The sequence below is a fragment of the Bradysia coprophila genome, chromosome III (assembly GCF_014529535.1).
Source record: "Bradysia coprophila strain Holo2 chromosome III, BU_Bcop_v1, whole genome shotgun sequence".
In the NCBI taxonomy this organism is placed as follows: Eukaryota; Metazoa; Arthropoda; class Insecta; order Diptera; family Sciaridae; genus Bradysia; species Bradysia coprophila.
This window is the reverse complement of record NC_050736.1, coordinates 3,828,031-3,855,878: the sequence shown is the minus strand read 5'-3', so window position 1 is coordinate 3,855,878 and position 27,848 is coordinate 3,828,031. Positions and strand designations below refer to the sequence as shown.

Below are 27,848 nucleotides of genomic sequence, written 5' to 3'. Positions count from 1 at the left end.
TCTAACAGTACATAACAAACGAACCCTAGTCCAAACCACCATCTCAATCTCTCCCTACGAAACCAAACATACAATTTGTTCATTTGAACTGTACAAAATAAAACTTCTCTCGATCAGAGAAAACTAATTTGGTTCATCGCTACTTACATTCTTCTCGATCTCTCACAATTCCAATTAACTAGTCTTCGGTTTGTCCGAAGTCGTTTTAGACGATTTCGTTGGTGGCAACAGAGTTTTCAAAACTATGGCGTACAACGGCCATGGCACAAACAGAATAAAACCGAACATTCGTACCGTGCAGAAAACATGCCACCATTTTTCCACATCAAATAGAACGAACGGTGTTAAGGACCAGCCCATACCGACTATGGTGTAGATCTTCAGTAAAACGAAGCAGATCCAACTGATCGGTGGCGTTGAGCAGAATTTCATAAACGGTTCGTTTCGCTTGAACACCGTTTCGATGTCCTTTTCAAAGTTCATGACTATAAATTCCATCAAAAAGCACATGTAATAGCCCGAATGGAATCCGTGCCATACGGCCAAGAACAGTAGCGTAGCACCGTGACTGATGTGGCGATTGTTCAAAAATTTCAACCGTTTGAACACGTATTCAGCCACCCAGTGGTTGGTGTTTATGTTGAACGAAGAAATGTAGTCCTGGAATCGGGAACAATTCTCGAACAAGTATAGGTTGATGTTAGCACAGCCGGACCAGTCTTCTTTGCCATCTTTAACGCCAACAAATGTAAGACCTGTAACCGTGATACGTTTTGTAAGTTGCAATAGATGCGACTGATAAGAATTATTGCACAAAGACCACACATTGACGTGGCATTACAACATTAGCTATTGAGACATTCAGCAAAACTTACCGAAACATGATGCGACTCCTTCAGCTAACAGCCAACAGGAGATGTACTTGTACAGGGACACTCTACCCCATAGTCCAAGCATAAACAATTTGTTTATATAAGCGCTGTTGGCGTACTCCTCAGACAGTATGTAATCATCCGAGGCAAAAATTGCTCCAACCTGGTGTACGATCAAATAAGCTAATCCAATTCCACCACGAATGAGACCAGCCCTCATATTGCCAGTGTATTGAGCGAATTCTTTGTTGATAAACGAATCGTATCGTCGGAATGGAAACTGTGGTCCAATCAGCAAACTAGCCGGAAACAAGGCAAATGAATATATTTCCAGCAGCCCTGGTGGTTTAACGAGACAGGTTTTCTTATTCTCAGTGGATAGTTTCTCGGCTGGTCGCTGTCCATCGGCAACATTGAACGATAGACCAATGAGTCGAAGGACCAAAACACAATGTGGCATAGTCCATTTGATATCTGAAACAAGGAAACCAACTATTGTCACCCTGACTGCGGCATTAAAGAATTCATTCAGCCCATCATACCGTATGTATCAGATGAAGTAAAGTAATAGCCGATTAACAGATACCCAAGGTGGAACGCAAACGAGACTGTAGTCAGCACACTTCCACGTAGGACGTGCACCAGAATATATTCCACAAAAATCGCCAACACGACATGGTACAAATCGAATCCATAGTTGAAGTAAAGGATACTCAGTCCAGTGATTATAATGAACAGATGATTGATAAGCTTAGATGTTGAGAAGATAAACTGACGATAAATACAGGCCAAGGGATAACCTGATAAGAAATTGTCGCAATTAAACGTGGAACTTCGCGTGTTCGATTATATAATGTGGGTCAAATAATATCACTTTCTTATCAATGTCAACGATTCTATCAGTTGTAACATTGACTTTGTTTGCATAAATGTTATCACAAACTACCATAAAACGTTACGATGATAACAGCAAACATCACAATTATATAATTCGACCGTTGACCCTCAGTACACAACAATTACCTAGGAAAATCGACAAGATCAATCTTAAAGCAGGTTCCCCTACACCAATAGACTGTGCCAGTTGCTGGATGATATTTCCTACGACCATGGTTAAGCCATACAATTTTCACGTTTTCCAATATTTTCCAACTAAGCCTTCATTTGATTTGTTCACAACTGAGTCCAAATCACAACTGTGTCCTATATGTACTATTTTGCACTGATAGGAGGTCGATATCGCTCACTGAAACGCACTTTTTGCTGTTCTATCTATTTTCTTGATGTTCGACTCTTGCGGCAGTAGAGAATTTTATTTTTTGTTGTTGCACCGTTTTTACTCTTGTCATTCGATTTTGTTGAGCGGCCGTGCAAGGTGTCACAAAAATATCCGCATGATTTTTTCTATATAAAGTAGTGTCGCATCCACGTAGTGTCATGCTTCGTACATTCGTACATTTAATTAGACTTAATCAGGGCTACTTTTACTGCATAAATACAATATACAGTGTTAAAAACAATGAAAACTCTTTACACTTTCATTGGTTATATTAAAACTTAAAAGAGCGTAAGAACAGGGGGAAAACCTAGATTATTTAACTGATCTCGATGGGTGATACATATCACCCATTTTGACATATCACCCATAGAGCACAATACTGAAGTTAGTAAATCAATGCCCACAATGATGAGATTGTAATAAAATTCGAAAAGAGCAACGTTACATTCGAATAAACGATGGACTTTACCTCCTCCTTTACAGGCACCCTTTTTGCGAATAAAGCTAAGGCTGTATACAGCCTTGAATAAAGCAAGCTTTCAGACATGTCTAAGTTGATCACGAAGGTAGTAACTACAAAATTTTTCTAGTGGCGCCTCTACGAACGTAGACGGTAATTTTCATTGTACTGACAAATTATATAGAAAATATCCACTTAACTGTTCGAACACGTAACACGTAACAACCCGTTTCCACTGTGAATGATTTTCAAATAAAATATAATTTCACTGTTCGAATTTAGATACCAGCTTCAGAGCCAGATACGAAATGAATTCGTGTGTCTAAATGGAAATTTTGCCCAATAGATGTAAAAATTATTAACCCGAGGCGAAGCCGAGGTTGTCAACACGTGCACAAAATTCCAGTTTAGGCACAACTTAGCAACAAGATTTTATGCACAGTAGTGGGATCTGAAAATCCATTTGCGCTCTACTTTGATCGTACTACTGTGCATAAAATGTTTTATGAATTATATGAAGTTTGTCAACTTTCCATAACAACATATTTCAAATGCTATAAATCGAAAGTCAACGCTTTCAATTATGTGGCTGACTCATACTCCGCGCTTTTTTTCGAATATTTCCGACAGTTTGTTCACGAACAGCAGAACGAAAATGGAGATGGCGCTTCTTCGCATTAATTTCGTTTATGCACAGGAGGTATAGACCCGAGTCAACTCGCATAATTAATAAATTTGTTGGATTTTTTGGTTCTGTCAAGTTGAATTTCCATGTAGACACTGTGTGGTGTACCAATTCATTGGACCCATTACCCGCTAGTCTTCCGAACAATACTCGTTAAACGGCTTCTCCAATTAAATTAATTAATAATTAAATTTTTAAAAAAGAACTTTGAAATGAATTAAATAATATTTATTAGAAATTTCCAATTATATTCCAAAAAACTGTACTAGTTGCAATTAAAATGTTTGCCGATTTATTTGACTAGGTTTCCGGTGGGTAATCAAAATTTCAGCTCGTACACATAATTCTACTCGTTCCAATTTTTTTTTTTTGTACAAGAAGAATCAGATTTTAGTTAATTAATTTGGAGAACTAGAAGCATATTCGGGGTTTATTATGTGACACGGTAATGGAACATCCGCCACCGGTTCAAAAACAGTTCGGTACATTTGTGGTATTGTTGGTAACGGTCTGAAAGGTATTACCGGTACTACACAGTTTGTAAATGTAAATTCAACCTGACAAAAACAAAAAATCTAACCAATTGCGTTCGAAGTGTCACAAACCTGGTCAACTCGCATATATATAAATTTTTACTTCAAAAAATGGCTTCCCTTGAAACAACCGCATCGTTTTTCGCTAATGGAAATTCTAAACAGTTCGATTATGTGTTGCAATTGTATCCTCAAGTGTTAAAATTAAAGGCCGAAACGCGTACCAAAAAACCGGAGGAATTAATCAAATTGGATGATTGGTAATTTGTGATAAAAAAATGGTCTCCGAAATGAAAGGCTTCGCTTTTGTGTGACTTGCGATGTAATCCAAAAATATGGTGCATTTTCGTTTCACTAGGCCGGTGGTAGGACGTTGCATTGCCGGATGATTACAGGGAGTCGTTCATACGGATTGTAGGAATTTCAATTGAAAAACCCAAATTTAAAGAGAAATCAATTCAAAAAGAAAATGGAGTTGTTAGTCGGGCTCGGTTTCGACAGAATTTTAATTGATTTTTTTGTGCTTACTGTGGTGTTGTGTGACGAGAACGTTTTCCCTGTGTATGTGGTATGGCATTTAAGAGCGTCCCAGAAATTGAGACTTCCATGGTTGTGTTTGTTGTTCATGATTTTCGATTTGTAACCGTGTCAATGATGTTAATTACTGAAATTTCTATTAATTTCGTAAATTTTGTGACTTTCGAGCGAATGAGAAACTTCGAAAAAAATTAAGTTCCAACGAAAATCTGTGAATCAACCTTGTAGGCTGGATAGGACGTTGTAAGTCATCGCATCTCATCCGTGACCAAGACTAGTAGCAATATATTTAACTTCTAGAGCAAGAAAAAAATTGTTTGAACACGACTTAACATTAAAATGCACCACCACATACGAAGCACACATATACGAAATTTTATACGTCTAGCATTTGCCAACACAACGAATGGAATACAAAAAAAAATAACATCGACAACATCATGTGTCATTCACGACTGAATATAAATTATAATTCAATTTCGTTCAAACGTCGTTCAATTCAATTTAATTAACAAATTTTGATTATTTTTTCTTTTGACAGGCGAAAATATTCTTCTTCACTTTCGTCTTTTTGTTACTTAAAACGTTGACCCAATTAAGGCATTTCGAATTGGAGCGAAAAGATGAAAATTTTCCGTTGTTTAAAAAGAATTATTTTTAATTGCGATTTTTTCTAATGAATTTTTAATATGTAGCTTCCCCATTCTGCAATTAAATTGAATTATTCCGGTCCATCCTTCTGTACGAGATTTTTGTAGACGTTACATAAACAGATTTAGGTTCAAACATTGATGTCATTGAAAATCATCGAACCGAATTTTTTGATTATCCTTAATTACTGAGATGAATTTTGATATTTTGTCGGTCAAACAATTTTTAAATGGATTGCATATAGCTGGGAAACGTTCGTTCATTCTTCTTCCAATACAGTTTTATCTTAAATTGGGTTAGGGAATTTCACATGTTTCTTTTACTCTGAATTTTCAACATCGTCTGGGTCTACAGTTTGAGAATTATCCGAATGGATAGCTTCAAACAAATACAATCCAATTCTCTTTGTACGTTCCACATGCATTATTACGACATGTACGAAGCTAAGTGTATGTATACGTGGATATCGTATAGGGAATGGATAAGTTGAATTGAATTTACCTGTTAATTCTCAATCTGTAGTAGAAATGATAGGATACGACTTCATTTCTTACAATTTGGCTGAAGAAACGAAAATCCACTATAAACAACAGGTCACTAATTTCGGAGCGAAGGACGAGATTCTCGTTGAACCATCCTATAAAATTTCTCATTTTTTAAGAGACTTAGATCTTCAATCATTTTCTTTCTTGTTTTATCAGGTACCAAAATGAACTACCCGAACGAATAAAGCAGCGGGGTAAAGATGCTCATATGCTACACGAAGAACTGGTGCAAGCGATGAAATGGAAGCAATCGGTAAATTAACCATCGGCTAATGCGTACAACTAATTTCAAATGACTAAATTGCCAATTTTTATTCCCTTTCGGTTGCAGCGTGGAAAATTCTCCAAACAGTTACTGAATCTGATCAAAATTAACACACCTCGTGCTGTCGTCCAAGAAACAAAACGTGCATTCCGTAAATTGCCGAATTTAGAACAAGCTCTAACGGCATTGACAAATCTGAAAGGTGTTGGTACCACCATGGCTTCGGCATTGTTAACAGCCGCTGCGCCAGACAATGCACCATTTATGGCAGACGAATGTTTGATGGCTATTCCGGATATCGAAGGCATCGATTACACGACAAAGGTTTATTTGAACTTTGCTAATCACGTAAATTCAGCTGTGACGCGTTTAAATATGGAAAAGGACAATAACAATTCGTCGTGGTCAGCGCATCGGTTAGTGTGCAAAATTTTTCAAACGAAGTGGAATCGAAATCACCGTTTTTCTCTTTACAAACATAGCGTTGAATTGGCCGTTTGGACACATTGCGTAGCTTCAGAGTTACAACCGGATCTGCTGGAAGGATTGCCGCCGCGAACCGCATCAGCTGGCCCATTGGCAACTATAACAACAACAACCACCACCACCACGAATGGTAACTCGGCACCACTTGAACCATCCGAGCCGTCAGACGAAAGTAATTCGGAACCACCAACCGCACCGAATGGAAACAATGGCAACGGTAATGTGGAAACAAATGCGCTGATTGTGTAAGCAAAATGATTTGATTGTTTATTGATTATTGCAGGCGTCAGCGACAGTTTAGATGAGAGCACAAGATCTGAAGACAGCTTGGAAAAGCCAATTACTCCAATCGTAGCCAATGATGAGACAAACGATAGTGATTCACAGAGCAGTGCAAAGAGGTATGTTGATTTTGATGAGAGTTGATTGTGGTAGAATGAATCAATTCAATAAAAATATTTCTTTCAACAGATCGCTGGATTGCGAAAGTTCAGAATCACAGACTGAGACTAGTGAGCCGGATACAAAAAAACTCAAAATTGACGAATGAAGTTTAGGCTTCCATAGAAAACGTGAAATGATGTTAAGAGTTTTCAATAGAAGCAAAATAAAAATTCGCAAGTAAACACAAACAAATAACAAAAATGAAAAAGAAATATAATGAAATCATTCAAATGAACTTAGACCGAACATATGTTGTATACTAAACATATGGTTTTTAGACGAGTAAACAGTTGAAGAAAACATAAATTAAAACAAGCACTCTAAGGTTTAATCCATTAAAAAAAAAAAGAAGAAAGCAAAAATGAAAAATAATTATGATTACAAGTGGTATATATAATAGAAATTAATTGAATGATACAACACACAACAATAAAACAATTTTATATTCAAAGTAAAAAAAATAATGAGAAAAAAAAGAGGAAAAGAAAAAATTACACAAAAAATTTATACCCAAAATCCTAGATCATTAATTACGTAATTATAAATATTTTTATTTCTATCCCGTACCCCACACAGTTCATCATTTTCTTATCAAAAAAAACATTTTTTTTTCTCTTAATATATTTATAACGCATTTTAACTTTTTATTTATTAATTTTAAGCTTATGTTTGTTTGTCTTTTCTCTTTTGTCTCTTTATCTGGCAATTAGTTTAATTAATTAAAAGAAGAAAAAAACATGAAAACACAAGGCGTTACGTTTCTGAAAAATAAGGAAGAAGAAATTATTCATTAAGGATCATATAAATATATTTAAATAAAAAAAAACATAAAAATAAAAAAACAAAAGAAAAATTCAACAAAGGAATGTAAGATAAAATGAAAAAAAAAAAGATTTAAAAAAATGAAAAACAGAAAAACCATCTTCTGGCATATCAGTCTGTTCCAAGATCCATCGAAACGTCATCCACAGAAGCCAACACAACCTCACTTTGAACAGTTAACGGAGAAAAAAACAAATGAAAATTCGTTTATGTTGCGGTTAGTTTTAATTCTATGGATGACCGGTTATTTTCGACTCATCAAAATTCGTTCGTTGGAACCATAGAGTTACTTTTGGACAGATGATTATGGTGGCGCTGTCATTTTCCCCCATTTCTGGGTGTTTATGTAATTTTATATGTGCTGATTACCATCAACGCCACCGTGTCATCTCTCAGTGACTATTTCCAACATGTAATTTTATGGTTCCCAAAGTAGCCACCATCGCCACCATGTCATCTCTCCCACATAACTCTATGGATAGAACAGACTCATAAAAATTTTCTCATCAAATCGAAAAGAAAGAAAAAACTTTCTTTCGAAATCGAAACATTACATTGTTTCGGACAACACAGAATATTAGTGCGTTTTACCGACGGGAGTTATACAACAATTTAATTTAAAGGAAAAACAATTTTTTTTACTTATTAGTTTGTAGTAATTTGATGATTTTTACTTTTAAAACAACAACAAAAAAAACTTATTTTTTAATTTAACTTTTTTTTATTATTTAATCTTCACTCTTTACATTTAATTAACAAAAGTTAAATTTAAAGTAAACAAAAAAAAAACATTTACAAAAAATGAACGAATGAATATGAATGATGAAAAGAAAAAAAGAAAAGAAAGAAAACTTTTTACTTGGATAAGTTCTATATTTTCAATTAATAATATAACAGCATTACGTGTAAGTTAAAAAAAAATCTTTTTGTTACTTAATTTCAATTCCTTGCTAGTCACTGCCTCAATTGGTTGTATTTTTATTTCTCCACCCTGTTACTTTCCATGTATATGATTTTGGCCTCTTCTAACGAAAAAGTCTGTTCTCTAAGTGGAACCGAATTTTCGTGTGTCTCTCGGTAATCAATGTGATCAAAACCGAATTTTGGGTACGCAGTTACTATAGGTAAAATATGGACTATAGATATGAAAAGATGTAACCTCAACCTCGACTCCATCACATTCCAAGGGAACTTAAATATTTTCAGTGGTTCATAAGGTTTTCGGTTCAGATTTGGAGTAATGTGCGGGTTGCAGATCCAGACAATCAACATATATTCATAGTGAATAAAATGGCGACAAAAGTTTTGAAATGAAACTTCTGCGGGCGAGGTCTATACATTGAAAATATGTTCGCAATTTTTTCCGAATTTACACGAACTTCAGCGATTTTCTACACTTTTTCATTTTCCTGTTCGTGAAAATTCGCTAAATTCTATCAAAATTCTACCGAAATTCGTGAAAATATTTGCATGAAGTTAGGTCGTGTACTTTTCTGAAATTCACTGATTGAATTTATTTTACCGACTTTCCTTATACCGGACAATGAATTAATTATTCTAAAATGAACAGAATTTAGTCGGGAAAATGCAATCTGTTTGCATCAAACCTTTCAAATGTAAGTTACTTTTTATAGTTTTAAGTTGTTGAAGTTCTTTTAGTGAGTAGCAAGTAGCTAGCAAACAAAGTTTTACAGTTTCAAACAAATTGACTTCTAATCAAAATTGTTTGCAATTCCTTATCATAACTCAACTGTTTCTTCGCTTCCAAGGCAACCAAAACAAATTCTTTTTCATATTTCCAAGTAACAAATATGCAAACAGTAGTTATTTTGAAGGGGAACGTGTCGAACGGTTGCTTGTGCGTGCACACAAGTATAAACTGTAAGCGAATTGATCACTCAACAATACTCACAATCTATTTTTATCATTCTCCGTTCGAATTATTTAAAGTGAGATAGACGGGTCATATAGTTACACTAAGAAAGCTGTCCGAACAAAACTATATCCCCATCAAGCAACAAAATACTGTTATCAATAAATAATATTAATTACAAATGCGACCACCAATTAAATGATATGATATGACCGTTGTCTATCTCAATTTCCGTTAAGATTTTGTTTTTTTACAAGTAATGCTCTAATTAAAATGTAATCTGTAATTGTAATTTAGCTCCACTTATAGTAACTTATATGTAGCTGACAGGTCATCCACATCCTTTCGAAAAAGCTAGTTTTTGTTCGTGTACATTTTTTTTGTATGAAATGCATTCGGGTTTTGCAAAAGAAACCATCGCCAATTTATTTTAAAGGGATTTTTCAAAATCTATTGACCTAATGATTTGAATTAATTGGTCTTCCCACACTCCGTGGAGGATAGCTAATTTAAGATTGTAGTGATGCGACACTTTTTTTTAAACAATAAATCAAACTCTTGAACCACTTCGTTTGTTATCACATTTTCCGGAATATGACGATAATGTTTTACTGATAACGGTGTCTTTGCAACATAATATTGATAAAAAATGACAAGCACATGCATGTCTAGGTAGAGATACTGTGACTTATCGAAAATCGATCCAAAGTTGCGTGTTGATGTTAATGGGATTGAAATTCGTACTATTGCTCCAAGACATAAATATTGATTTGCTGGTTCAATAAAACGACTTTTAAGCTTTTCGGAATGTTACGTTTGAAATTCGTACCAATATCCTAATTTTCGAACACACTCATCAACATTTTCAAAGACAAATGGAAGTGAAAATCCGGTAATGTCTTATCACAGACATTAAGGATGGTGGTTGTAAAAATGCTTTTCGTATTTTCAGTGATCCTACCCTAATTTCAGAATGCTGAAATCAAATCAAAATGGAACCTGAACAAGTTTATAATAAATTGGCAGTGGAAAGACTCATCATACACTATCAGCATTTGTAAAATAATCATTTGACAAATGAATTAATTTACGAAAGGAGGAAAAACCAGTCCATTACTTTTCTTTTTAAGTATCCAGACAAAAAACAGCTGAAAATTTGTACGTGCTACATAAAAACATTGTAACATAAGTAATAATGGAGTTTAATATCCAGTACATTTAACCTCTTAGAAACGGTTAGTCATCTGTTTCATCGACAACGTTGACAAAAGTAATCTGTGAGCTTTGTTTAAGAGGCATCGGTACTTAGCTAAAATTGTAGTCTACATTTGTGTGTCTCGTATTTTATTTTTGATGATATCATTTTTGAAAAATGTACGACCGCAATAACGACTACGAATGTGTTACCTTTAAATAAAAAATAAATTTTGGTTGTATGGTGAAAGAATTATAAGAAGTTACATTCTCAACAATTACAATCCAATCGAAATTATTCATTCCACATGCGATTTACACGTTATAATGCATATGTACGTAAATGTTGGAACGTTGGTAATGCATGTGGAATGAATATCGTCGATTGGATTGTGAATGTTACTTCTTATAATTCCCAGATTGTAGTCGTTTGACCAGCTTTGAGAAAAGTGAGCAATTTAACGAAATTTTCATAAACTTCTCAGTTTTCTCAGAGCTGTTCAAACTGTTACAACCAAATCTATTTTCTGTTGAAAACTAACACATTCGTAGTCGTTATTGCGGTACTATTTTTTTGAAAAAGGATCCTGGTGTAAATATTGCATCAAAAGCAAACTAATATCCAGTATTTAAAAAACGCCTAAATGTATGCTTTTCAGCAAAGCATCGATGCCTCTTAAGTACGGCTCATTGACTCATATACCAAATGTATGTTAAAATGAATGAATTCCTCGATTTTGTACGAAACATCAGCGATACATTGAACAAAATAAGTAACAGATTTATAGCGATATGTGCTTGCCGTTTCTAAAAGATTAAGAACATCGTTATATATCTAAAATGATGCATAAAATAATAACAAAAAAAAGTAATTTAAAAAGAAACTTTACATGATAAATAGATATATTATATACAAAAATAAACTGCAAAACAAATATCTCGAATCCAGATTCAAAATTAATTTTAATAAATTTCATTTTTTCGTTTATGTTCTAGTAATTAACCACACATGGTAAAGCCACAATTAGCCTTCAATATATATTTTATTATATTATGAAAAAGAAGAAAATAGAAATAAACAATAAACGAAAAATAAAAAAACAAAAAATGGAAATACCAACAAATTTTCAAATAACGTGGAAAATGATTCGTTTTATTCTACAACTGGAAAACGCTGAGAGAATACGTCAATCATGCGAAACGTTTGTCTGTCACATGATTCACCAACTAATAACATTAAGAAATTTCACAGTAATTTGCAGCAGGGCTTATTACTGGTAAATTCATCTTCCCAATTTATTGAAACTTAGCGTAATTGTGTTTTGATAAATTCGGTAATTTTCAGTAAATTTTGGTAAGTTTTGGTAAACTTCACTAAATTCGGTAAATAAATTTACCAGTAATAGACCCTGACTTACAGATGTTTTATTGTAACTTCGATGGGAATTTAGAAAACGCTGTCTCAGACAGCATGTCTGATCTTATTGATCATGTTCATAAAGCTTCAACACTCACTCAGGGAATAATATTATGATGAATGCTAGTGATTGAAAAAAATCATCTTACCCTCCTAGATTGACAGAACAAGAATTCAGGAATCTAGTGAAATTCGGAGCGTTCGTTGAAAAACCTCTATTTTTAGCAGTTTTACGTCGACAAGGGTCACAAAAAATGAGCTAAATTCTAGGCCTGGACTACGCATTAACAAACTTCTGGTAAACACACACATCGTCTTCATAAACCATCTGTAAGAATAGAAACTTGTTGTGGCAGGTATCCTACCGATACCGATGTAGGATGGATAATTCGTTTCTATCAAAATTTGTAACATCAAACATGAAATTATAAAAAAAAGAAGATTTGAAACTGATTTTGAATTGCCCGTGAGTATTTAGTATTTGAATATACTCTTGAACAAGTCTTTCTTGCGGTTTATACAACTTTTTCCGATAGTACATTTCTCGACTGGAGAGAGTGCTAACATAGTGGTAGAAAATAAAATATTTTGAAAACTGAAATGATGAATCCTTACGAACTGAATTCAGATACGATCATACGATCTGATATCTAGAACGATGACAAAAATAAGCGAATGTTCAAACGAATGTATAGTAAAGGGTTTTGTATGAAACACTTGAATTGACAATCGCTAAAGAAGTTTCAGATTCTCTGGGAATTATTTAATGACGACCCAAATTATGAGTGAAAAACAATTAAAGATTGGAAAATTCTAACTTAATTTGTAGATGACTCATCGATTTTGTGTCGTCGTTGTCAACAGATGACTAGCTGTCTCCTAACGGTTTATTGCTAAGATTCTGTCCCATTTATTATATTGAACCACTTTGAGTACTCGTAGAATTTTGTGCTCTACAGTCATTCTAAAGAAAGATTCAGAGAAAAATATCTGATTGAATATACTTACTTACTGTAACGTTCATGGTGCGTTTTCGACTAAAGGAATTCTATTTGCAAATTTGTTTCATTTCTACGATTATTCGCCAATGTATTGAGTCACCGTCTTTTATATGGATTCTGTTGAAATTGATACATGTTGTGCAGACAGGAAAATGTTCACCATACTGCTGTCCATTACAATTAATCGACCAGTGTAACGTGTCGCGTGGGTCCAAATTTATCAGATTTGGCATAGTCATTAGTCATGGTGGTTTCGTTATAAAAAATGTCAACCAAATTTGTTTATCAGTGGGAACTATCGTACGAATAATATCCACGGTCGACAAATCGCACAGAGATTTCAATTTTGAATTTTGTTATAAGACACTTTAGGGTAGTGATACATATTAATTGTCTATGTCTACACATACACCACTTTATATTAGGCTTCGCTTTATGATTCCACTCATCGACCTTTACAGAAGGGTAAGTCGTCCGTTGCCGACAAAGTGAATGCGAAGTAAGCATTAATGTCAAGGTCCGATTAATGTTCTTTTGTATAACAAAACACTGTTGCTATTGAATTTAACGATATCAAACTGTTTGAACCGTTTGATTTAAAAGTAGTAAACAAAGTCGATAATTATAATGGTGATATGTTTTCCGTATGAAAGTGGTTACAATAAAAGTACCTACAAACAGCGAGAAGCGACAAGCTGAACCGTGGTTTGTTATTACCACTTTGAAAAGCGTTAAAAGTAAACTATTAAGTCCGGAAGTCAACAAAGTCATCACGGTTTCAGTGATCATAGTGCTTGTACGGCTATAAAGATCTGCATGAAATGATAGATTCAGGTGAAGTGATTTATGTAATTTAGCAATTAATTAAGTTTTTTTTAATAATTAAACTTGGTTGCAATTACTAAACCAGTGAACGTTTAAAAATTCTTCAGATAAAGATAGAGATTTACACCCCCACTTGAGTCAGCGCTAATATGACTGATACGGTGTTTTATAGAGAAACGATGGGAAGGATTATTGATAACAATTCAAACAGCATGTAAATTTTGTCGTTGACCGATTTATCAGTTCAAAATAAATTATATTCAAAATAATAGCAACGTATTTACATACATTGAAAACAAAGGATGACACAGAATTCAAACAAATCGATTCATCTAGCACCCGATAAGTTTGAGTAATTTTTGGCCATGATATGCCTGATGTGACACGATATGGATATAATCTAACTCGATATGATTAAAGAGAAATGAAATAATTCTCACTAGTTCATTGTGTCGAAAATTCTGCTGAATTCTTAAGATAAAATCTAGAACAAATATGCTTTGAATTATTCCCAATACAATTACAGAGGCATTCTACAATGAACCGGTAGAGTATGAAGTAATAGGCACCATTACCATTATTTCGAGATATGAATCAGCTGACTCTTCATCATCGTTTCTACATCTGCTTTCTTATTTACTAGGCCCCACCACTTGGGTGGGTCATTTCCCTTGACTTACCATTTTTAAAAAAGCTGGTGTTTTTAAGAACATAAAATTATAGTCAGATGAAAAAGCGAAACAAGAATGGTCTATTTGCTACATCATTAATTGAGTATCTCTTTTATTTTCACTGGGCGTTTAGAAACTCAAAATTAATTTAATTTTCTCAGGAGCTTCGTGAATCGAAGGTTCAGCGAGCGATGTTTTACATCCAATAAATATGAGTACTTAAAAACGCTTTTAAAGTGGTATATTTCTTGCCTACCTCTTGAATAAATTAAACTTGTGTGAATTACGGCCCTCGCTTCTGGCCGCAAAGTTCACACTCGTTCAAATATTCATAAGCCTAAGCATGGAAAATAGGAAATTATAACACGATGTGATCAGGAGAGGTATTTTTGAGTATGTTATACATATACTGAGAAGAATACAAATAAACAATATTTACAACGATTGAATATTGTCTCCTTAAAAGTGCAATGAGGCAATGAGTGGAAGGTCCAGCGAGGTACATTTAACACCCAATATTAGTCTCCGATATAGTCTACAAAAAGCGCTGAAAAGGTGGCGTATTTCCTGCCTACCTCTTGAAAAAATATAACTCGTGTGAATTACGGCCCTCGCTTCGCTCTGGCCGCAAAATTCACACTCGTTCAAACATTTTAGGAACGAAAAAAATTCTTTTAAGAATACGGATTTCACGCAAAAATTGTCGTATACTAGTCCAATTAAATTCCAATGTTCGAGTTTAACCACATGAATTACGCTACTGGTCGAAATTGATTTTTGAAGCCTCTGAGAATTACTAGAGCTATCGGTTTCTCAAGCAAGCAAGCAAAAACTCTTTTGGGAAGTATATCTTAATTGTTAGACCAGAAATCCAGAATTTCACAACTCGTCAAATAAGAAATTTTTCTGGAAATCCGTTGCAAAAATGTCGTGGTATAACAAGTTATATTTACAATTACTCCAAACTCACTACTCCAATATCATTCTCTGTCAATTAAAACAAAAAATTTGAAAATCGGGTAAAAATTACTCAAATTATCGCGCGGTAACAAGAGAAAGCGTCTGTGTAGAATATCTCCCATCTCGTTGTTCGAACATTATCCATCTGCAAACTCAGCCTCAAGAGTTTCAATCTTCGTCGATTTAGACAAAATCTTTGAAAATCGGATAAGAATTATGGAAGCTATCGCGGTAACAAGTAAAAAATTTTCTTGAGGATTACTCACATCTCATTACCCCAATATTGCCCATCTACGAACTTAACCTCATGATTTTCATTCTCCGTCGATTAAAACCAAAATTTTGAAAATCGGTAAGGAATTACTCGAGTTATCGAGTCCACAAGGAAAAGCGTCTGTGTAGAATTTCTCCCATCTCGTTGTTCTAACATTATCCATCTGCAAACTTAACCTCAAGAATTTCAATCTTCGTCGAATAACACACAAAATTTGAAAATCTGATAAGAATTAGGGAAGTTATCGCGGTAACAAGGAATAACATTCTCTTGAGAATTACTCCCATCTCATTACCCCAATATTGCCCATCTACGAACTTAACCTCATGATTTTCATTCTCCTTCGATTAAAACCAAAATTTTGCAAATCGGTAAAGAATTACTCGAGTTATCGAGTCCACAAGTGTACGGACGTTTTCTGTATTTAACGTTTTTTGCCAATGTAGAACATTTTCAAAATATCAAAGTGAACTTAGCGTTACGGACATTTAAGGGTATTTTCTTTCATAAGACCCTGACTTTCAGTCAAGGGAATAATATGACACGATCATTATTCGTGTGGAGACACCATTCATACATGCACGATAATGTTTTAGTATCAACTTACAAATTTGTGATAGTAAACAAATATATACTAAAGCTGTTACAATTTGATTGCAAGTTTTATACTTCCTAATGACGAGCAATTCATTTGCGAAGTACTATTCGAATAAAGCAGCGTAAATTCCAAATTCTTCAGAGTAAATAAAATTGAATTTGTTATTCATACTGTGATGGTTTACTAAATTGTGATAATAAATGTGTATTGTACCTTCGGGCAATGATAAACAAACATTTGTGCTTATAAAGTGAAAGGCTGTTTAATCCATACTCAGGTAACAGTTTGTATAGTTTACCTGTACGTATACTGTCTGCTATGAGACACACGTCAACTTGATTGCGTCATCAAAAAACAGCATAATTCTCTGAGCTTTACAAATTTAAGGGCGTTTATTCAATAATTGTGCTGTTATGTACATGTAGGACTGATTCACTAATGGTTTATCGTTTTTACGTTCTCATACAAAAAATGATCAACTTACACACAATGCGTTGCAGGTATACCTGCACGTGTAAAGTGGTCACAAATACGTATGCAATAGTTACATTATCTTCACTCAAGTATGTTGCGGTCAGACGAGACTTTAGTTATAGACTTTTAAATAGTTTGTCTTATTTGGTCATTCGAATCGGTTTTCTAATTTTTCCATGTTTTGCGTTGTTAGGCCAAAAATTGGCAATCGAATGAAAATGACATGTAAGAATTTCAAGACTCATTGTTTTGTATATAGTCGTGTAGGTCGTTTCTTTCTTAGTTCTTTAAATAACTTTGATGCAAATTTTAATTTTCAAAACATTTTTCAAGAATAGTCAGGTCATTATTGTGCATTCTGCATCTTATTAAATAACTTCCGGTGCACAGTCTATCCTCACAATAACTTAGTCACTCTCAGGCTGAAAGTTTTTCATATACCGATCTTGGACTCAAATGCAAGCCAAATGCAACACGAATGTTTTCTTGGCTTGAATTTACGTAAAATTTTTTGAACTGAGATGGACAACTTATCACGCTAACGAAGTTAGTATAGTTACCCACTGCACTTAATTCTTTCGATTTTTTCCATAGAAACAAAAATGCCTGCCGATAAGAAACCACTCCTGAAATCAAATAAAAAACAAAACTACGGCTCAACAAGTTCTCCGTCCACATCCACAACAGAACATCCTCCAGACCCAAATTCCATAGATCCTCTATGTGACACTGGAACTTACTCACAAACAGTCGACACGAACAACGGCAACATACCAATAGATCAAATGAAGTCGACGCTATCGTTTCTGCAGAAAAGCGGTTTTGGATTGGGCCATGTTTACAACGACCTGTGTGCTGGCGTTTGGTTTAGCTATACATTGCTGTTTATGCAAGGCGCATTGCAAATGCCAGGTGCTGAAGCTGGAGCACTGGTTATGGTTGGACAGGTGGGTGATGCAATTGCGACACCGATAATAGGTATTCTAGCTGATAAGTTTGGTACAAAGAGAAAGTGGCACATAGCAGGTACGTTTTCTGACATTTGAATTGCTGGTTTAGCCTAACTGGTAAACATTGTATACTATCTCTATTCAACAGGTACTGGTCTAGTGTTCTTGACGTTTCCACTCATATTTTCCATATGCCCATGGTGTACAACAGCACCAGTGTGGTGGACGCCAACATATTTCGCAGCGGTTATTTTATTGTTTCAATTGGGCTGGGCTACGGTTCAAATCAGTCATTTGGCTATGATACCAGAACTATGTAAAACGGCAAGAGATCGAGCTGATTTAACTGCAATTAGATATTCAGCATCGGTTACATCGAATGTGATTGTATTTATTGTTACATGGCTGGTTCTGAAATCGCGTACACAGAATGACTCAAACATAGGACCGGGGGATGCATATCGCTTTAGAGTAAGACATGATTAATACTTACGCCGAACGATTTTATTTACCGGTAAATATTTCTTTGAAGGACGTGTCGCTGATCCTAACATTAGTTGGAATCTCAATGGCGGTGTGCTTTCATTTTTCATTGTCTGTGAGTGGGTACAGTCTCCTCCGTCAACAAGCTCTAGATCATAACCAACGACGTCGTAGGTCCTCAGACACGCGAGATCCGGTGGAGCGATCAGAGAATTCTACAGAAACGGAAACACCTCGACGACAGAAGAATTTCCTAAAATCTCCGCTTCTTTACCAGAACGCGTTCCTTTACGTATTCTCTCGGCTGTTCATGACCACGGCTTTGATCTACATTCCCTTGTGGCTGGATGAACGCACGGGCACAAACGAAGCAAGAGTGGCCTTTAATGCTGAGGACAAAAGTGTTGAACATATCGCTACAGTACCGCTGGTTTCATTTCTTTCATCATTTCTGGCATCAATGGCTATGAAATATTCAAATCGAATAGGACACCGTGTTTCGTATCTACTAGGTTCTGTTATCGGCATATCCGGTTGTGTTTGGGTAGCATTGGCCGCTCCACCGACCGCATCTTCAATTAGACTTTACTGCATTGCAATTCTATTCGGTGTTGGAAGTTCAGTAACAATGATTAGCAGTCTGTGCATAACAGCTGATATGATAGGGAGACATGCCGATCAGAGTGGTTTCATCTACTCAGCTGTTACTTTCACGGACAAATTAATCACTGGCGTTGTAGTTGTCGTCATCGAGGCACTGTGAGTATTTTGTGATTTAGACTTAGTTCATTGAATTGAAATTCCAAATTTTTCTGTTTCAGCAAATGTGATACACGCACTCAGTGTCCAGAGTATTATAAGAATGTGTTGGCGTACGCATGTGGTACGGCTTGCATTTTAGGATTATTTATTTTAACAACATTACAGTGCAATAGGAGGCGACCGTCGCGGCAACGGGTGCTAGCTACGTAAGCTATAGTTATAGTGTCATTTTGTCACAATTAACTCCGATATGTGTGAATGATTCTTGAGAGATTCAAATTTTATTTAATTGTTGCCCAAAGAAGATATGGTTTTTAATAAAAGGAATTACTTAAGAATGTCAATTGGAACCAGTGTAATTATGTGTGGGAGTATGTTAAGAGAACTAGTGCAATGGTAGATTACGTTCTTGTTTGGATAATTTTATTTTGGCGCAGATTCCAACAACGTAACTTATTTTATTGTCTTGCGGCCAGAAAACGACTCATTTCTGTCTCGTACAAAACCAGTTTTTTGCATTTTCTGACCTCAAGACAATAAAGTACCGTACTGTCTTGCTGGGAAATACAGCCTTCCCACACGCCTCAACAAAAACTGTTTCAGCAAGACAGTAATGTAGTATTAGTTGTAAGGTCCAGCGGAAGACGTTACCGCATATCTGATTAGAGGTGATGAATCATTCCTGTGGAGTGCTTTTGTGGAGAGCTCTTTCACAAGAATCAACTTTCACAAGAATTATTCGATTCGAGCTGTGCTCTAAGCAGTTAACACTATTATTCCGAGAACGAATTTGTACGGCTCGGAAGAGCAGAGCTCATAGATTTTATATTTTCTTCTTTTTAGTTCTTTTCGTAGGTTACATTGGATGCTGCGTAAGTAGTTCATTACATGAGGTGACAATTCTGTAATTCGTAAGTGTGTTTTTGCGCAAAAAGTTTTTTTTTTGTAACAGTCTTTTCGACAAATGTACAGTTTGTAATTGCGAAGTATATAATTGCACTTGTCGAAAAACAGTTCCCGAAACAAGTTGCTAAAAAAGCACACGAATGAGTTTGCGAGTATCACAAATTTATTTCGGGAGTAATGAAGTACTTAGCAGCATCCAATGTGATCTTGCTGACTAAATGCCCCATGCGAAAGTTGATTTCCACTTTCACATAAGAATATGAAAAAAATGAATCGAAAACAGTCCATATGTAATGCATCATTTTCGCATTAGGCAAATTGCTATGTAATGGTCAACTTTCGCATGCCGCAGGTAATAAAATGATTTTAAAGTCCTCAGATGACCATTTCAATGACACAATTTTATTTTTCACATAAATTATCTCTACATGATTTGTCCTTACGTTTTAATATGCTATTAGAATTAACCATCTTAATCAATTTAACATTTTTTTCTCTCTTTTTTTTAAACTACCCAATTTTACTCTATGTACAGATCTTTCAACAAAAATATTTCATTTTTTTTATAATATGTTCAATCTCATTAAAATTGATTTGAATGCTTGTATGATATTGTTACAATTTTGTGTTTTTTTTATATCAATAAACAAAAAAACTCGAAATCAAATTAGTAAATTGACTTTGTTTCGTGATTTTCGCTATTTATTTGTTGGAAGTGCGACATAAACACTTCATGAATCTCATCACTTGTCTAAATATTAATTAAATCCAACCGACTACATTGCAATTGATTCGAATTGTTTAACAGAACAACAATTGTAAATCCTGAGCTAATAGCGAGATTCAACAAAACGGATAATCAAGAGAAATTTATAAAGTTTATAGGAAGTTCAATGACCTACAGTTTTTATGACATCAATAAGTTGTCTGATAATTTAGTGACGTAATCTCGCTAAAATCTAAAAGAAAACGAAATATCAAAGGGTTTGAAAAAATACAAATCTTTCACGGAAGTTGGTTGCGTCGGCTGGATCTGGTTGGTCATTAGTTTTGGTTGTATGTTAGCACTTCGATTAATGTCTTGGTATTATACTCATGGTGTTTGTTTGTTTGTTTGATAAAATCATCAAAAATTCAAATCAAGAAATTCCTGTGACACTTATCTCATCTTGAAGAAAATAAGTCAAGTGGAAATTCCGACGAAGAAAAATTTGTGTTTGATGTTAAATTTGGAATAATTGTGTTACAAAGAACAGTTCCTTTACTATAAGCCTTCAGCAAAATATTATATCGTAATTTAAGCCCTTAATTATTCCTTCGTATTCTCACGATTGACCCAGTTTCCGTCGAAGGAATGCATACAATTAGTAGAAAAAATACCTTTGTTACTATACGAGCGGCTAGTATTTGTGCGAACATAAAATTTTACCTAAAAAAATGAATCTTTATTTTGGTGCCTTCGCTTTGAATACATTTCATCAAAGTTAACACATTGAAATTAATTGCGGCTTGCCAACTTTCGGCATCCTGGACTTTACTAAAATAGTCGAGAAATGCCTCCAAATAAATTTCTAAAAATCCAAAACTGAATTCTAGATTTTTAGAAATTTATTTGGAGGTATTCCACAACTATTTAAGTAAAGTCCAGGGTGCCGAAAGTTGACAAGCCGCAATTATTTTGTATGTGTTAAGCGGCAATATTCTGAATATATCTGAGCATATCATCGACAGAAGGCGCACACTTTAATGGATATTGTGCAAGACAATGAATATATGAGAGAGTATGGTAATGTTTAAACAAGTCAAGCGGATGCCAACAGATGTAACATGACCCTCAATTGTCAAAAGCAGACATTTGAGCTACTGATTAAGACATATCAGACATTTCTCGGTTAAATTTATGTTGAAATAAAATGGCCAAAAAAATGCAAATACTTTGACGAACGAGGGGTAAACGAATCGAGTAAACGACTATGGGACTAATCGCAAGGAACTCAAAATCTTTGACCTCATCACACAAAAAAAAAATCAGAGAATCATGTCACCCCTCGGTATATAAGTTGGATTGAGATTTGGGCTTTGTTTCAGGTGTAAGAAGGAGAAGGTGTTGAACTAATCAATATAATATCCATCCATCTGTACGTAAATGATTAAATTTAATATTACGACCGTTAGTCGACCTCAAGAAAACTATCAATTGAACTGTGGGTAATTTTTCATCTAAGCGAAAAACAAATCTTTAAGGACACGATATGTTGATTGAAATGATTTCACTCGGTTGTGCCGTTTATTTGAACTATAGTTTGAGCAAGGAATTAACGAAAGGGAAAATACTGCAAATGTATCCACCGATATTGTGGTTTTTTAATATGGTTCTACTGGAACGATGTAACTGAAATATATGTTTAATGTCAGTGAGCATGTAGCTGTCTCACAAAAAGGAAAAAGTAACTGAAGAGTCAATAAATTGTTGTACGAAAATTATGCACTTTTCGTATTGGGATTTCCTTCCAGCATATTCAGTCAACTAGCTGCGCATCAGACCATTTAAGTTTTCAAATAAATTAGAGGAAAAGAAGTTGTTTTGATAACAGAGTAATTATTAATTTGAACGTTTCGTTCACGAATTTATATTAACATTAAATAACAACAAAAAATACTTGTGGGGAAGGTACAAAATCAAAGAACAAAAGTTTCTAACAAACAGAATACAAAAACCTATTCAGGCAATAAGTTAACAAATTTCGATAATAATTATTTTTTGGTTCCTTCTTGTATGTACAGTACAATGATTTTAGTATTACTTATTGATACTCATTTTAACCGACAAACATGACAATATTAGTTTCTATATTTTGGTAGGTACTCTATAGGGACAACGAATTATTATTATGTTTTTTTTTTGCGCAAATAAGCTTCATCTTTGCTAGAAATTTGTAAATTTATTTTTTTTAATTCTTTCAACTATATTTGATGATAATCTCCTACCCGAATACGTTTTTCTTTTACCATTTTATAACTTTATTTAATCAATTGTTTTCTCTCCCCACACTTCCCTTCAATTACCTCACCCTTATTGGTTTGACCAGATCGGTTCGAAAGTCCTTCCGTCAATTTACACCGTTGGTGTACCTACAGTGGCGGTGTTTGCCTGTCTGCCTTGGAACCAAATTGTTTCCTTGTACAAAAACCACAAATCCGATGCCCATAAAAAGAAGTTCAGGAAGCCGATTATCTGAAGAAGACAAATTTCAGGTGATTTATTGATTTATTCCCAGCTCGCATAGATCGTGGCAACAATAGTATTTTACATGACTAGGTATAAAAAGATGAAAAGTAGAGTTTTCTTGTGAATTTTGTTGATCCGAGGTCAATAAACACATGAAAACGAGACTTTCCATTTTTATCCCGAGTTATGTAATGGATTTTATCACATACGCGCGGTGTTCGGATGTCAAAATTACTCAACTAGAAGTTTAATTGAAAAATTACACTTCAGCAACATAGCTGTCTCGTTTTCGCTTATGTGATAAAATAGAGTACACTCTTGTCACTATCAGTCTTGGCAAGCCTCGACTTCTTCGTGACAAGTGTGTAATATATATTACATGCTGAGGGCGTCGAAAGAAGTGCTTGAAACATGAAAAGTAAGATTTTCGACGCCCTCAGCATGTAATATATATTACACACTTGTCACGAAGAAGTCGAGGCTTGCCGAGACTGATAGTGACAAGAGTGTACTCTATTTTATCACATAAGCGAAAACGAGACAACAACATAGACCTGAAGTGTAATTTTTGAATTAAACTTCTAGTGAAGTAATTTTGACATTCGAACACCGCGCGTATGTGATAATAGTATATTACTTCCGAGGTTCCAAGTTGTGTATTTGATAAGTGGGGTGTTACAGCCCGACCCGAAGGGGAGGGCTGTATTCCCCACTTGTCAAATAACAACTTGGAACCTCGTAAGTACAATGCTTTACGTGATTAGGCAATGTAAATGAAAATGAAACATGCCGTAACACGTAAACATATTAACCATACAGTCAACAAAACTACGACAGAAACTTTTACTTTACATAGACACGACCTAGACGTGCCATTTAATTTGTTAATACGTGGACTTGGTGTACGATGGTATATTCATATTCACTCAATCTAGTACTTCGAGGCGAGTGGATAATATTTGGCATTTAAAGAAACGGAGACGCGAATCGAATCATAAACGTCTCTGTGATAGTCTTGTTGGCTGTAATTGATTGTACTCGAAATCAATGAACTTAATGGCTAACAATGAAATTGAGTTTTATCAAAAAGAAAAAATCAACATTGTGGAGCCGTTTAACATAAGCGTTTCAGATAAGATAAGATAAACCGAAAAAAGAGAGAAATTCTACGCGACGAAAAACACAGTCTGTTTGTAACTATGCACCGCAATTTCAACATAAATCGAAGGTGCACTAGAATCGATTTTCATTAAATATTTTCCAGATCGCTCACAATCCATAGCTACGGTGGTCTTTCAGATACGAGTTACTAAAAAAATTATTCAGAACTTGTCCAGGATCTGTAGTCCACTCTATTAACAAAAAACAATTTAGTCGAGAGCTCAGTACTTTCTGTTCCTCGTACAAAAAGCACAATGCTGGTTATCATTGTGAGCTGTTTTTTGAAGATCAATCTACCCAAATATGGTAACTGAACGGACTTTTTTTACCGGCAAGCCTCACGAATATGCTTTGCATCAAACCCGTTACCGACTAATCAATGAAAATTGTCCGAAAAACTTACCAATGATATGTTGAGCCGCGAAAAGCTGGTAGTAACGACGTTGCACGCGTCACAAGTCTTATACAAGTACATGGGATCGGTCACCGACTTCAATGCGCTCGTACCATTCGACCAGGCAGCACTTCCAGACAACCAAAATATAGCCAAAACTGTAGTAATCATAAAGTCGGCTAGCGGAACTTCACTTTTGCTTTTGTAAACTTCGTCCAGGAAGGCGTAAACAGCAATGATGAAAATGCAATATAAAAGGGACAGGACACCAGTGGCCACATAAAACTGATAAGAAGAAGAAAAAAAGATTTGAATTTGAATAAAAGTGTATCCAGTAGATGCTCTCTTAGCTGTTTTACCTGGGCATCAGAGCTGACATTAGCAGCCATCCAGAATGCGGTATTCGAGGATTTCTCAGTGCAGACATTTTCCGAAAACCGAAACGGATAGCTTACTGTTCTCGTAGAATTTGTTGTTGTAACACAAGTGAACGTAACATCTACCGAAAAATTGGCTGTTGTCGAAAAGGCGACTATTGCAAATATCTGATTCGGAAATGGAAATGTCAGTAGTGTGCCAAATATGTGTTTCATTAGAATATTATCATTCACTTACAAACTGCAATATTCTCATCACCCCCCTGGGTTCTTGAAATGCGGTTAGCGAGTAATTCATTGTGACGTTTTACGAATTAGTTCTAACACGAAACTCTCGAAACAACACACCTGTAATGCAATTGATAAAAAGAAAATTTATTCTTGGCTTCTTAAACTCACAATCACCATTGTTTGTCATGATTTACAAATAAATTCAATAAATAATTATCGCGTTATCGTTACCTTGCTACTGTAGCGAATCGAAATACGATATGACTTTTTGAGTGAGTGCCGTTTTCAAAACACCTTTTTTTTCTATTCGAGCAGAGTAATTTTTTGCAGACCTTTTTAAAAATGACAATTGCAATGGGAACAGATTTTGTGCTACACTGTCCCGAGAAATGAAACTATTTAGAAATTTAGGAATGTTTGCGCAGGTTCTCTGCTTGGGGAAATATCAATAACAGTTGGTCTGTACTGCTCCGAATCGCAACCCCTTCAATCAGGTATTTATATATAAACCAAAATAGTATGTGTGTGCGTGAATGTGAATTTTCAGAAAATAGCGCGTTTCACACATGTGCAGATGACAAGATGACATACACTTAGATCAAAAATCAAACCCTCAAACTTTTCAACCTTCATCAATTTAAATCAATGAATATTGCACTTTTACCAATTTAATCAATTACACACAAATATGATCACATCATCTTCATAAAAAAAAATTGCTTACCACGCCTAAAATTCCTTCAAATTCTGATTTCAACCGAAACCACTTTGCTATTTTATCCAGCTGTATTTATACGATGTAATTGAATGTTTCGATTGAAGTACATAAATTTCATCTGCTAACACAAACGGAAAAACACAGACAATGTATCCTCTGAAATGTTCAATTTAAATTATCGAAATATTTGGGAAGATAAGACGCAACGTCTTTACTGTTTTGGTATATTTTTTTTTCAATGAAATTCACACACATTGACAGATCATGTGAAAATGTAAATGTGACAAAAAATATTTGAATCTGACATTTAATTTGGGAAGCGGCTGCGGCTTTTGTGAAATTTGGTTTGGTTGTGATTCCAACTGATAGTCCTTTCATATTTATCTGTTCTGTAACATATATTTGTTAATTACTTTCGCATTCACAATATTACGTCTTAATTAATAATAATTTCAATTCGAAAATATATCAAACATATCCTAGTTTTGCGCTACAAAATAACTCAAAGCGAACGGCTTTCGGGAAACGCTGCATTTATAAAAAAGCATTCAGAGCATGTCCAAGGGGTCCAAGGGTATAGTGTATAGTAGCATCATGACTATACTTGCCTGCATACTTTTTAGAAACGCTAGTCTTAAAAATTTTGATTCCCAAATAAAACATGGTTTAATTAATTAAGTTAATTTTGATGGATTTCTCATTTGTTTATGCTAAGGGAGAGAGTTTTTTTTTTCTTTAAATATAAGACGAGTAAGAAATAACACAATGCGATATGATTGAGAAATTTTGACAGAAAATGTATGAGCGATCTGTCAAATTTCTTTCATGCGGGATGTAAAGTTGATGTAAGCGATAATTTTGTGTGCAGCTTCGACAATGTAGTGAGTATGTAATCGTCGAAATATTTTGTTGATACCTATAGTATAGTATAGTACTGCAAGGGGGTTAATAGTATTCGGAAGGTATGTTGTTTGTGAAAGAAATGAAACAAAGGTTTTTATATTTGCCTCTTTTTCTGAATCTGAATCTGAATGTTGACATTTCAATGCACCCGAAAAAGCAGTACTTAGTTCAGATTTACATCTTACACGAAAATATTTGACAGCTGGCTTAGACATCTTCTGTCAACACATTTGAATCATTGGCTCTATTTTGTTCAGATCGGATAGGATTGCTATAGTTTTAGTACACCTTGACGTGTGTGTTGAGCATTATTTCGTTCAAGTAGACAATAGTGCTATTTGCATTATGTTAGTATTGTTATTTTTGATGCCATTGGTGGAGACGAAGGTGCAAGGCTCAAAGAAACACATTTATCAGAAACTTTTATATTAACATTATTCAAATTCCATATGAATGAGAAGATCAACATCAATAAAGAAGACATTCCTCTGAGATTAGTTCATTTGTCCATTGTCTAGTTTAGGCTTATGTCGTATTAGAGGCGTGTATTGATAGAGTAGCTTAGCAGTGAAACGACGTTAGGGCTGAGCTGAATCATTTCATATGAAAATTTGTGGGCCATCTAATAAAATGGCGATTGACATTACTTTCAAAACATTATACATCGTCTTCGTCGAAAATTGGCACAACTATTTTAATTTTCATTTGTTAAGACACTTTACAGATCCAACAAAAATAAAATATTTACTTCGATGTGGTATCGCTGCGTAATATATGTAGCGATTGTAGCATTAACGTTTGTAATGTTGAAGTATGCAGCCAATGTTTGTAGCACAACAAGTAACGCCACAACGATAACACTAAAAAA

General features: G+C 34.8%; 5 protein-coding genes and 1 long non-coding RNA gene across 10 annotated transcripts in view; 2 read left to right on the top strand and 4 right to left on the bottom strand.

The window, feature by feature from the left end:
- LOC119080070 overlaps positions 1–181 on the bottom strand; it is a 76,780-nt gene extending 76,599 nt beyond the window's left edge. Inside the window, exon 1 of the mRNA XM_037188290.1 lies at positions 40–181. Coding sequence (XP_037044185.1) covers positions 40–42 — 3 coding nt within the window. The 5' untranslated portion in view covers positions 43–181. The remainder of the gene's footprint in view (positions 1–39) is intronic.
- On the bottom strand, positions 40–2,224 carry LOC119076718 (lysophospholipid acyltransferase 5). Of its 2 annotated transcripts, XM_037183645.1 has the most exons (5): positions 1,896–2,198; positions 1,415–1,672; positions 876–1,346; positions 148–755; positions 40–88 (listed from the first exon to the last, which is right to left on the bottom strand). In XM_037183645.1, the coding sequence occupies exons 1-4, from the start codon at positions 1,981–1,983 to the stop codon at positions 175–177; spliced, it is 1,398 nt and encodes a 465-aa protein (XP_037039540.1). In that variant the 5' UTR covers positions 1,984–2,198; the 3' UTR covers positions 40–88; positions 148–174. The 2 variants fall into 2 exon arrangements, with proteins under 2 accessions (XP_037039540.1, XP_037039536.1); XM_037183641.1 differs by lacking the exon at positions 40–88 and having other exon boundaries at positions 139–755; positions 1,896–2,224.
- A 1,651-nt stretch (positions 2,225–3,875) lies between these two features.
- LOC119077131 lies at positions 3,876–8,208 on the top strand. The gene is made up of 6 exons (XM_037184311.1): positions 3,876–4,089; positions 5,719–5,815; positions 5,894–6,243; positions 6,310–6,530; positions 6,597–6,714; positions 6,785–8,208. Exons 1-6 carry the CDS (start codon positions 3,941–3,943, stop codon positions 6,861–6,863), a joined length of 1,014 nt encoding a protein of 337 aa, XP_037040206.1. The 5' UTR covers positions 3,876–3,940; the 3' UTR covers positions 6,864–8,208.
- LOC119078359 lies at positions 3,984–4,804 on the bottom strand. Its single transcript, XR_005087999.1, has 2 exons — positions 4,722–4,804; positions 3,984–4,662 (listed from the first exon to the last, which is right to left on the bottom strand). It is a non-coding gene; the product is annotated as an uncharacterized LOC119078359 (long non-coding RNA).
- An 8,124-nt stretch (positions 8,209–16,332) lies between the features above and the next one.
- On the top strand, positions 16,333–19,399 carry LOC119076458 (major facilitator superfamily domain-containing protein 12-like). 3 transcript variants are annotated; one of them, XM_037183227.1, is made up of 5 exons: positions 16,333–16,669; positions 17,461–17,892; positions 17,965–18,287; positions 18,349–19,058; positions 19,121–19,399. In XM_037183227.1, exons 2-5 carry the CDS (start codon positions 17,469–17,471, stop codon positions 19,269–19,271), a joined length of 1,608 nt encoding a protein of 535 aa, XP_037039122.1. In that variant the 5' UTR covers positions 16,333–16,669; positions 17,461–17,468; the 3' UTR covers positions 19,272–19,399. The 3 variants fall into 3 exon arrangements, with proteins under 3 accessions (XP_037039122.1, XP_037039138.1, XP_037039130.1); XM_037183243.1 differs by having other exon boundaries at positions 16,340–16,692; XM_037183235.1 differs by lacking the exon at positions 16,333–16,669 and adding an exon at positions 16,947–17,091.
- A 2,792-nt stretch (positions 19,400–22,191) lies between these two features.
- On the bottom strand, positions 22,192–26,324 carry LOC119077808 (synaptophysin-like). Of its 2 annotated transcripts, none has more exons than XM_037185121.1 (5): positions 26,084–26,324; positions 25,367–25,476; positions 25,111–25,296; positions 24,761–25,036; positions 22,192–23,202 (listed from the first exon to the last, which is right to left on the bottom strand). In XM_037185121.1, exons 2-5 carry the CDS (start codon positions 25,424–25,426, stop codon positions 23,083–23,085), a joined length of 642 nt encoding a protein of 213 aa, XP_037041016.1. In that variant the 5' UTR covers positions 25,427–25,476; positions 26,084–26,324; the 3' UTR covers positions 22,192–23,082. The 2 variants fall into 2 exon arrangements, with proteins under 2 accessions (XP_037041016.1, XP_037041021.1); XM_037185126.1 differs by lacking the exon at positions 26,084–26,324 and adding an exon at positions 25,591–25,842.
- Positions 26,325–27,848: the final 1,524 nt, after the last annotated feature.